Source organism: Musca vetustissima, unplaced genomic scaffold (assembly GCF_032173495.1).
Source record: "Musca vetustissima isolate MV318-11 ecotype Yass unplaced genomic scaffold, APGP_CSIRO_Mvet_v1 utg47938, whole genome shotgun sequence".
NCBI classification, from domain to species: Eukaryota; Metazoa; Arthropoda; class Insecta; order Diptera; family Muscidae; genus Musca; species Musca vetustissima.
Genome location: NW_026873674.1, coordinates 81,705 through 92,543, shown reverse-complemented (window position 1 = coordinate 92,543; position 10,839 = coordinate 81,705). Strand labels below are relative to the sequence as shown.

At 32.6% G+C, this 10,839-nt stretch overlaps 1 protein-coding gene across 1 annotated transcript; it reads right to left on the bottom strand.

The window, feature by feature from the left end:
• Positions 1 to 7,125: 7,125 nt before the first annotated feature.
• LOC133327194 (uncharacterized) lies at positions 7,126 to 9,507 on the bottom strand. The gene is made up of 5 exons (XM_061535761.1): positions 9,459 to 9,507; positions 9,085 to 9,258; positions 7,881 to 8,249; positions 7,462 to 7,730; positions 7,126 to 7,395 (listed from the first exon to the last, which is right to left on the bottom strand). Exons 1-5 carry the CDS (start codon positions 9,490 to 9,492, stop codon positions 7,126 to 7,128), a joined length of 1,116 nt encoding a protein of 371 aa, XP_061391745.1. The 5' UTR covers positions 9,493 to 9,507.
• Positions 9,508 to 10,839: the final 1,332 nt, after the last annotated feature.

Here is a 10,839-nt window from a genome sequence, read left to right as displayed (position 1 = left end):
GTAAAGTCTGGTCAGGAAAGAGTATTTTCGGACTACCTGTACTGCAAGAATCTACTGGTTTTTACTAGTTTGTTAAACATAAAGGAAAACTTGTTATCGTAGGGCCCGATTATGTATCATTATGTTAATATGGATGTGTATTTTGATATGCCCAATTTAATGTATATAATAAAATCACACAAATTTGCGTGTGTGTTATATATTGTATATATCAATAATCTATGTCAATTAATATTTAATTAGACTATTTGCAAAATAGGTGCTAATTTATTTGAAAGAAATTTGCAATATGCTGGTTTTTTGGTGAGCAGTAGTTAAAACGTTGTTAAGGCAGTGAGACTAACGCACAATGATAACTATTAATTTGCTTTCTATAATAATATTAATCTTTGCTAAACCTGTGCTTCCAACTACTTCGCATGGAAGCCATACAACTAAATTCAGACTCAATAAACGTCAATTACCTTTAATATTTCAAGGTAGTTTTGAAATATAAATACAATATTACGAATTGTAATCATTTTGTATGATTCCCATAGATTTTGGGTTGTCGCAGTTTGTATGCGGTATTGGTATACCAATCGAATCGGACATCGAGTCAGTTACATCCGGAATTGTACTGAAGTCGCAGTTTCGTTTGCCCACAAAGTCGACAGATTTAAGAAATCATACAAATTACAATATAAAGGGGAGACTGTTTGATAATTTAAATGAACTACCGCCAATGAAACAAATGCGATGGAATCTATATAAGGCATTGGAGTTATGGGCTTCCAGGTACTCAATGAAATGGAAGTAATGACAAATTAAACAAGTTATTTTTTTTTAGTATTGGGCTCAATGGCCACACTTGTATTTTAAAGTCATTGTGTGAAGCAAATCAGATTCCTTTCATGGCTGATAGCGGTGACCTCTGGCATGAGATTGCTCATATAATATTTTCGTAAGTATTGTTATGGATGTAACAAGTAGGTTTAATAGCCTAGACAGACGACAGCCTTAATTTGCATTAACAGCCTTAATTCAAATTAACTTGTACATTATCCTCATTTTTATGTGTTGTTAATGCACAAAATCAAACTGAATTTATACTGAATTAAGCAATTTCAGTATGGCAATGCTGTAGAAAATAAATTGATTGTTGTCAAATTCGTTTACGTTTACGAAAATAAAAATTAAAAAAAGGCAAAATTCAACATTTCTTCAAATTTGAAGCTGTTTTATCTTCATTATAGCTGTTAGTTTTCCTTCCTGCCATGTATCAATTTCAAAAAGATGTAATCCTAAAAAGTATTGTAAAGAAATGTCAATATTTTCTTCCTACACACAGACAAACAATAGTTTTGAAACAAAAAACTGGTTCATAAATGCAGAAACTCTCGTCTGTCAGGGGTACATTTTAATTCAAATTAAGAACTTTTTAATGCAAATTAAGGCTGTCGTCTGTCTATGGTATAAAATAATTTAGATTAATTCCATTAATTTAAGAATTTGAATAGTATCGAAAATTTATACTTCGCAGTTTATTTGAAAAGTTTACTCCAACAACTACTGTATAGAATTTTCTACATCCTTCCGTTTATTTATTTTTGATGTAGTGATGTTAAGGCAGTAGTTAGTAAAGCTGTAATATGTCATTGTCGTAATCGTAATCTGCAGCGATCCGCATTTTGTTTGATACAGAGTATCGGGGAATAAAACACCGTCTACGCGGGTAAACATAAACCCAAAAATGTAACAGTATATATTTTGAGTACATTTAAACTCAACATGTTTTACAGAAATCGTCGTTTATTTCGAAAGTGGTTTAAGTAAATTTTGGGTTCTTTCAAAATTTTTAGTTTTTTTTTAATTACCGTAAATTGTTGAGTATTTTAATATAAAAATTTAAAACTTCTATTTCGTTTTCAATTTTTTATTTCATTTTGTTTTAGGCCATTCTCTAGCAATGACGATACAGGTGATTATTTAAACATGGAATATTATACAGCTGCCAAAGCTGGACTATATGGCAAATGTGATGATGCATTTAAGGATTGTCCCAAATCCATTTTACAAATAGTTTCTCAAGTACTTTGAATGTGTACAACATAAAAATAAATTATTATGGTATATGCACGAATAAAACTAATAATAAAAAACATGTGTCCTGTTATAATCAAAATTGTTTATCTTTTAAAATCTTTATAAAAAATGGAAATCCACATTTAAAGTGCATAGACTAATCCTTGTTGTTTAGACTGGTATTTAAATCACATATAGATAATTTGTTAGATTTGTACATACGTACATATTTTACTACTTTTATAAGTACTGTGTGTGTGTTTCATAATTTTTATAGGAATTGCTTCCCATTGCATAAAAAACATTCGTTGTTTTAAATTATAGTAAGATTTATTAAAAAATTAAAATTTTCATCAGCAACCATATTTTTGGTAGGCAACTTTTTTGAATTTTAACGTATTTTGTAACATACTTTAAGAAAAAGTAATACTTTTCTGCCACAAGGAAGGGTTGTATTTGAAATGATATCGATTTACCTTAGGATCGAGGTGTATTGGGCTCGATTTAACAATTAAATCGAGATAATGCACTTTAACATGATAAAGGTGTAGTCTAAATGCGCCTTTAGTACTGATTTATATTAGACTGTTGTAATTGCCTCAATTCTAAGTCTGTCGTTTGTAGGTGAGAGAGTTGAGGGGAATGCCAACTCTCAACTCCCTCACAAATTACCTAATGTAATTTATTTGATATATAGTTTTGGTTTAATGGGGCGACAGCGATATTATAAACATGTAAATGCCTTCATTTACATTGGGATACATATGCACTGGTATATTGAACAAAAAATGATTATCAACGGAAGTCTTGGAGTTTTTGCGGATATGTTGAGTAACACATCTCCATCTCTTCTCTATCTCTATCTTCTCTCTATATATAAAAATTACATGTATGTTCGTGATCGCTAAACTCAAAAACTACTTCACCGATTTGGACCAAATTGTATATACACGCTCTATGGGGCGTGAGGAGTGTTTCTGTGTAGTTTTAAGTTCATCCGACAGATGACGCAATATTTAGTTTTTTTGTGGTTTATCACCATAATTCAAGAACTACTGCACCGATTTTGACCAAACATTGCGTATATGCTCTATGGAGCGAGAGTATCGTACTTGTGTTTAATTTTAAGTTCGTCCAACAGATGTCGCGATATATATAGCTCCTTTGTGTTTTGCCCGATTAGAGATTGGATGCTTAATCGGCGTGTGCCGACGTTAAGTATTCCGAAACCGACTCATACATATGCTGTTTTCGTGAAAAGCCCATGGGAGTCAAACGATTAAAGAATAACTTATCAAACTCAAGTAAAATTAATGTAAATGTACTTATAAAAATTATGTACAAATGTATAGTAACTCATCTATTGAGAACGGCGGAACCGATTTGACTAAAAGTTTCTTTCAGTTGTCTGCAATTGAAGTGGGAAGGCTTTTATGAAAGAACATTTTGAGAAAAATCCACGAAAATCTTGCAAAACGTATTTTGAAGGAACGGCTGAACCGATTTGCCTACCATTATGTGGGACATACACCATAAAGTTCTATACCGACAATTTACAGAGAAGTTCCTTATCCTACATGAAATACCGAATTAAAGGCAATGTATACGGTATTTGTTACTACTTTCAAAGTACATAAAATCGTACATAAGGAAGCTTAAAAACGCACAATAATGGTGAGCCAATTTTTTACATTATAAAACCAACAAACCCACACTATTGGGTGAAACTTGAACGTATTTGAAATAGGAAATAAAACCAGCTTTATTTGTAAAAAATGTCAACACATATACATAGGATATACCAAAATGTCCATTACAAATACCTCAACAATTTAGCTAGCTATGGAAAGTATTATTGAAAATTTTATTATATTCGGGAAGTATATATATATATATAAATTTGAATCCTACATGGACACAATTGCGCATTAGATGCTCTAGGTTTCTAACTTATATGTGCTTTTATGGTTCCTCAAATATATTTTTCATGATATGAAAAATGTTTCCACTGAGAACGACTGTACCAATTTGACTCACATTTTACTTCGATTGTTTTTAATTGCAGTGGAAAGAGTTTTACCAAAGAAATTTTTGAGAAACAAATAAAAAGTCGGAGATTGGAGTAATTGAACACAACACACCTTTTATAGGACTTATGAATCCTATGTGATCAAAATAGGAATAGTTATTATCTTTTGAGATAAGAGTAGTTAGAACAAAACATGACCTTCTCCTGAAAAATGTTTGATGGAATAAGTTCGATCAATTGATAAACTGAAATACCACACATACTGACATAATTTAATACGGCATTTACATTAGAACTTTTTAATATTTAATATATTCAAAGGAATTGAAAATTTAAACCCACTCGGTTAACCAAATGCGGTTCAATGTAAACGACCTTTAATATTTAAAAATGTTTACCGCCATGAGCAAAATATTATGCATATTTTTTGATTGTGGAAATTTGACGAACATTTTTTGGTAAATTGTTTCTGAAATATATTTTCCATGAATTCGTTAAATTTTACCAACCCCATATTGAAGCAATTCTGATAAGGCAAAAAAACGTTTGCCGGGTCTGCTAGTTTCTTTATATGTATATTCTGAATTAAATTCATGGCATAACTATACAAGGTAGTCTCATGCAGTCATATGTTTCCAATTTTTTCATAAATTTGCTTTTGACAACATTCAACTCTTAAAATTTAAAGGATATTCTTCCTTCGAAATGTACGCAAATCTTGTGTCCAGTGGCAAAAAATGTTGAATCATTTATATTTATTAATATTTTTAAGTTCCCGGCCTATAAAACCTATAAATATAAATAACAACATTCTTAGTTAAATCTTGAGAACAATGTGGAGCTTTAGAAAAAAATATTTTTTTTTTAATTTGTTAAAAATTTACCAATCGCCATGCGTAATATTTTAAGGAATTTATATTTCATTTTATTTGAAATTGAGGTTCGTACTTAAGGGTCGTACCTAAATTCATGCGTATGTGTACGATTTTATTCACCTCAAAAGTTAAATACATGTATTTCAATGAATGTTATTCAAATACGCATTGCGTATAAAAATATAAAGTTGAAAATGTTCAACATTGACAATGCGTATTTTGGATTTTTTGTTTTTTGAAAATAGAATTGCATTCATTCAAAATTTGTTTTTCTATATTTGTAAACATTTTTCGGTTAATTGAGAAAATGTTTTCATCCATTTTCGCCGTTTTCAATTGGCACAGATGCAAATAATGCCTTTGCGTATTTGGGTAATACGGACGTCCAAGGTAGATATACAAGGTGGCCGCATCGGCGAATTTCTACAACAAACATCGGTTGTTGTATTTTGATATGTCAAAAATATTTTGCCAAAACAAACAGATTGACAAGATTTTTTTACACAGATTCTTGTAGAAAATGTTAATAAAAGTATTGCAAAAAAAACTCTTCGGAGATTTTCATTCACAATTTTGTTTTTTTAATTTTTTGGTTCAACATTACAACAACATTTTTGACATTTATTTGTCCAACAGCTGGGCCGATGCGGCTACCTTATTAAATATACCTTGCCGACGTCTATCAAACCCTAAAAAGGTGAGTATTTTTGTACGGATCGCAATAAATTAGGTAGGACCCTGATACATGAATTACAAATTAAGAAGGATTGCCATTATCAATTTCTCAAATGAAACAACTTTGTAAGTTATGTCATGATTAAATTGTACAAAAATTTTTATAAACGCTTTTTTAACCCATATATGACGAGTATACTACATGTAGTGCAGACCATATCGCTCTGTTTACCGTTATGTTCTGCACAACCTTAGCATTCTGATTAAAAATTTTAACATGAACCTAAAAGAATCTACTCATTTTACATGTTTTGCAACTTTTTACTCGAAAACCGTGCTTCAACCCACAAAACTGGTAAAACATTGACTCAAATTTAAGAGAGCACAAAACAAAATGGCGTTCCCTTTGTAAACTTTTTACTCGAGAAATTTGGCCGAGTAAAAATGGTAAGCAGGAATGCCTACTTCTGATTGGCTGTTATGTTGATTTTGAAGTATTGCCATCTAATTTTGGCATATTTACTAGTTTAGCGTTCCCGAACTTTTCAAATTATTTTGTACTCTGAGAGCAATTTTTAAATGTTTCGCTTTTATTAGCTTTACTATTAAAAATTTAATGGAACGGACCAGAAGTATACACATTAACCTAACTTTTTTATATATTTGCAATGAATCATCCAAAGGCAACTTTATTACCCATTGTGTTCAAATTGTTGGTAGAAAGTTCGGACCTATTTCTGAAATTTTAATACAACCAATCCTCTACATCCTGGCATTTTTTCGACACCTATTATAGCTATGTTTTTCGATAGTTTTTATCGGATATGTTGACAAAATGTCGGTCATATAAAATTGAAAGACTTCGATCGCAACAACTTGGTATCGACTGTCTGAAATTGCCCCCTGATTAAAATGACGAAGTCTAATTTTCATTTTTGGCACAAAAATATGACAAGTTTATTGTTACAAGTAATATCCACAAATGTGTATTTTTACAAAATTAAATTAAAGAACCACAAATTTCTGTTAACGTCAGAATAATATCAATCAATAATGTAAAGTTTTCACTTTCAGTCCTGGACAAAAATGTATCAAAAATGACTATCATAATACTATAAGTACACTTAGAGGAGAGGAATGGTTAGGCGAATATTCACTCGCCAGATACTGTGATTAGACAATTTTTTTCTGTCTTTTTTTAATTACATACTAAATTTTATACAGTTTAATGTCGGGCAAAAATAGGTGGTATTAGCTCATATGAGAGTAAATGAAAGTAATACGTTTTAAGGTTAAAATAAAATATGATAAATTTTAGGTTACATTCTAATGCAAATTTTATAACTATCATGTGGAAGGATTTAACTTGCATATCCTTTTCTAATTTACCCAACATTAAACTTGAATGAGAAACCATTTAATGGGTGCAGTCTAAACATTCTAGCACAGCACATTCAGATTATAACACATGTCTGCTTGTAATTAAAAAGTCAACGACTTCGGGAATAGTTTTTGCTCGACATAGTCATCAATAATGGCCTTGACGAGTTCTTTTGTCACCTTGGGATGTTTTAGTTGATAGCCGAATTCTTTTAACTTGCTATTGTCCAAATTCAGATGTTTGTGATAGAGCTGTTCTTCATCTAAATAAGGCGTCAAGGGTGTATTTGACAGACCATTTTGTTGGCAAATTTCCGCCCAAGGTTCCATGTGTTTGTCGTTGACTTCGCTCACAGTATCCGAGAGGCTGAGCTGTAAATGAAAGATAAATTCGTTAATTAAACACGATTTTGACTGACTTTGTTATTACGTTCTTACTTTGGTGAGATTTGACATCACTATGCCAAAGTAATCAATACTTATGGAAAATATTTCTCCCAAAATATCACTTATTGTGCCCTGGGTGGATTCCGCATCGTCTACGATGTTGTAAATTTCTCGGTTAGCTTTTTCACTTAAAGCCAACTGCCAAATGGCGGCGCAGACATCGTCGACATGAACAGTAGCAAGTCGCATGGCGTCGTTCCACAATAATTTCATTGTTTCGTTTAAATGTTTGTAAATGGCAGCAATAATAATTCGTGGCACTACAAATATTTATAAGCTTAATATAATAATAAACAGAGGAATTAGGGAATGGTATTATTAGGTAGCCTAGTAAGTATGCCTTTCGAATATATTGTCTGCTAGAGGTATTCATATCTACATATGACCGAAACTGCATATCAAATACTTACTAAGGTAACGCTTATCGCCAATGCCATAGACAATAGGAAGGCGGACGATGGTATAACTAAAGTTCTCCATTGATTGCAGTTCCTTTTCCACCTTTAATTTTTGTTTAGCCACTGCTGTCCATGGATCGGTTTTACAGTCTTCCTTCAAAGGACTCTTTTCGGAGCTATTAATACAGCCAGAACTTAATTCAATATAACGCTTTGACTGAATGTTCATGGATTCGTTGATACAGTTCGTGCTCAACTTAAGAATTCCCTCCTTGTAAACAGCATCAGTTTGATTTGGTCGAGTTTCAGCAGCGCAGTTAATTACTATGTCCCAAGAACGACCGGTTGTTGGGTGTGGCACAAATGCATTTTTACAGGAGTCTAAAATGAGAATTAAATTGCAGTTATAAATATGCATAGCTACAGATTTAATTGCTGGTAAATTTGAGTTACCAATATTGCTTAATATTGGAAATATGGCAAAGGGTTTTTATATTTCAACATGGTATTTGATTGAAAACAATCTGATCTGCTGCAAGCCGCTGTCTAGTTGTAACAAACGTATTTGTAATGTTGAAGTTAATCTTAATAATAATTATTTAATTGCTGGTAAATTTGAGTTACCAATATTGCTTAATATTGGAAATATGGCAAAGGGTTTTTATATTTCAACATGGTATTTGATTGAAAACAATCTGATCTGCTGCAAGCCGCTGTCTAGTTGTAACAAACGTATTTGTAATGTTGAAGTTAATCTTAATAATAATTATTTAATTGCTGGTAAATTTGAGTTACCAATATTGCTTAATATTGGAAATATGGCAAAGGGTTTTTATATTTCAACATGGTATTTGATTGAAAACAATCTGATCTGCTGCAAGCCGCTGTCTAGTTGTAACAAACGTATTTGTAATGTTGAAGTTAATCTTAATAATAATTACACCACAGCCTCCATTATACGTATATTAATATATATGAGTAATCTAGTTTTATTATCAAGTTTTACGTGCATCCATAAGTACGCATGTAAAGAGCGGTGAACATAAAATTTGCATTTCTCCGTACAATGTCGTTTATAGCATCATGTTTAGTCGTAAGAAATTATTAGAATATGTACACTGAAATTCAATAAAAATTTAAAGAAAGCGGCCTGACCATGAAATAACATTGTCTCGCATAACGTATGATTCACCCTAATGTACGTTTTCCTACTTACTTGCGTTTATCAAGTTAGCACTGCAAAAGTCCACTTTTTCATTGTCGAAAGCCTTCGATTGTGTTGCATTCAGCCAAGCCATTTGCGGAGGCGTTTTATCAACCACACGTATTTCGGCGGACAAGTTATTGTCGACCAAATATGTCAGCAAGTTGCGTCCGATAAAGCCGCAACCTAAAAAGAGTCATCAGAAGTTATATTTGTTTGCAACTTAAGAAAAATTGCCATTTTCTATAAATAGACGAATTGGATTTTTGGAAGCCACTTTGCGCTGAGCCCGCTTCGTTGGCCAATGTAACATAACAAGTGTGTGAATGGCAGAAGAACGCAACAATTACTCATTGCCAATGTAATCCTCCAATGTTGTAACCTACCTCCCAGTAATAAAACAGTTGGTTTTTCAGCCATATTTTGTTTGTGTTCGCTTTCAGCTCGGCAAAAACACAGTATCGCTAATTTCTACGATAAATTAAGAAACAGAAAACAATTATTTAACTTATTTATATACGGCAATTCTTATCAAAAGGGAGGGAGTTGATATTGTTTGAATCACAGCACACAGCAACAATAGAAGACTGGTTGCTTCCTCTAAGAAAAACGGCACGAAAACGAACCGCTGGCGAAGTAAATTTTTAAACAACGAAAACGTTCCGCTTTTGCGATACGTAATTGCACCGTAAACGTTAAGTTCGGAATTACGCCAAGGCGTAAGCTAAGTTAGTAAGTTTACGTAACACTAAAGAGGTCCCTTTTCGTAACGCAAAAGCGACACGTATACGTATCACTTATGGGGTACACTTTTTTATCGCCAGACGTGCAGTTTCCGTACTGAATTTGGAACAACTCTAGTTTAGTAAAAACGATCAGATTTATCTGAAATTTTTTCAGAGGTAGGTATTTTTACCCTAATTATGGGAATATCTTTTTTTTTCTTGGGGGACGTATCTGGTTACCCGGTTATATCCGGTTCTACGGATTCGGTTAATATAAAATGGGTATCATTTTAAAGATTTCCATTGAGTGGTGATATGATGGGGTTATCTCAAACCGTTTTGGAGATACAGCCAAAAAACCTTTTTAGAAAAACTCCCTAAAAGTCGAACTTGGGTCCATTATACTCCCTCTCCAATCCTGAATCCAAATGATAGACCACCCTTTGCCCTTTCCAAAATGGTGCGATATGTGGCTGTATCTGTTGTGGATCGAAAGATATGAGCCTTAAAACCCTATAAAAACGAGGAAATTCTTTCGCGTAGCCGGTGTTGGTATCTGTCCACAGGAAAGTCTTAAATCCCCGAATCCGTAGAACCGGTCAAATAACCGGGTACGTCCCCCAAGAAAAAAATATATTCCCATAATTAGGGTAAAAATACTTACCCCTGGAAAAAAATTTCAGAAAAATCTAATCGTTTTAACTAAAACCGTTTATTTTGACTGCGAGTTTCCACTGCCAGTCCTTTGCATATTGGAACCACATTTTGACGACAACAATAAAATCGGTTATCCTCGCGTTGGAAAGTTTGGCCACTGTACATTCTGTATTAATAAATGAAAGAGACGTGATGATCAGTAATTCCATGTCAAATATAGAATTGTTTACCTTTTATTGTAAAGTCTATTTCTTCATCTACAATGTTTTTTACTTCTTTACACAACCAATAATTCGACAAAAACAATTCAAGTTTCATCATGGCGTCCCCATAAACAAAACCAGTTATGCAGTCCGCACCCATTATGAAAAATCAGTTTGTTTTC

Bases quoted from the DNA above. Each gene is read 5' to 3' on its own strand.
- LOC133327194 (XM_061535761.1), bottom strand. From the start codon at position 9,492: ATGGCTGAAAAACCAACTGTTTTATTACTGGGAG. The intron at 7,731-7,880 runs GTAAGTATTTGA...AAATATTTGTAG, and splicing joins TGGCGATAAGCGTTACCTTA to TGCCACGAATTATTATTGCT. The intron at 7,396-7,461 runs GTAAGAACGTAA...TTTCATTTACAG, and splicing joins TGATGTCAAATCTCACCAAA to CTCAGCCTCTCGGATACTGT.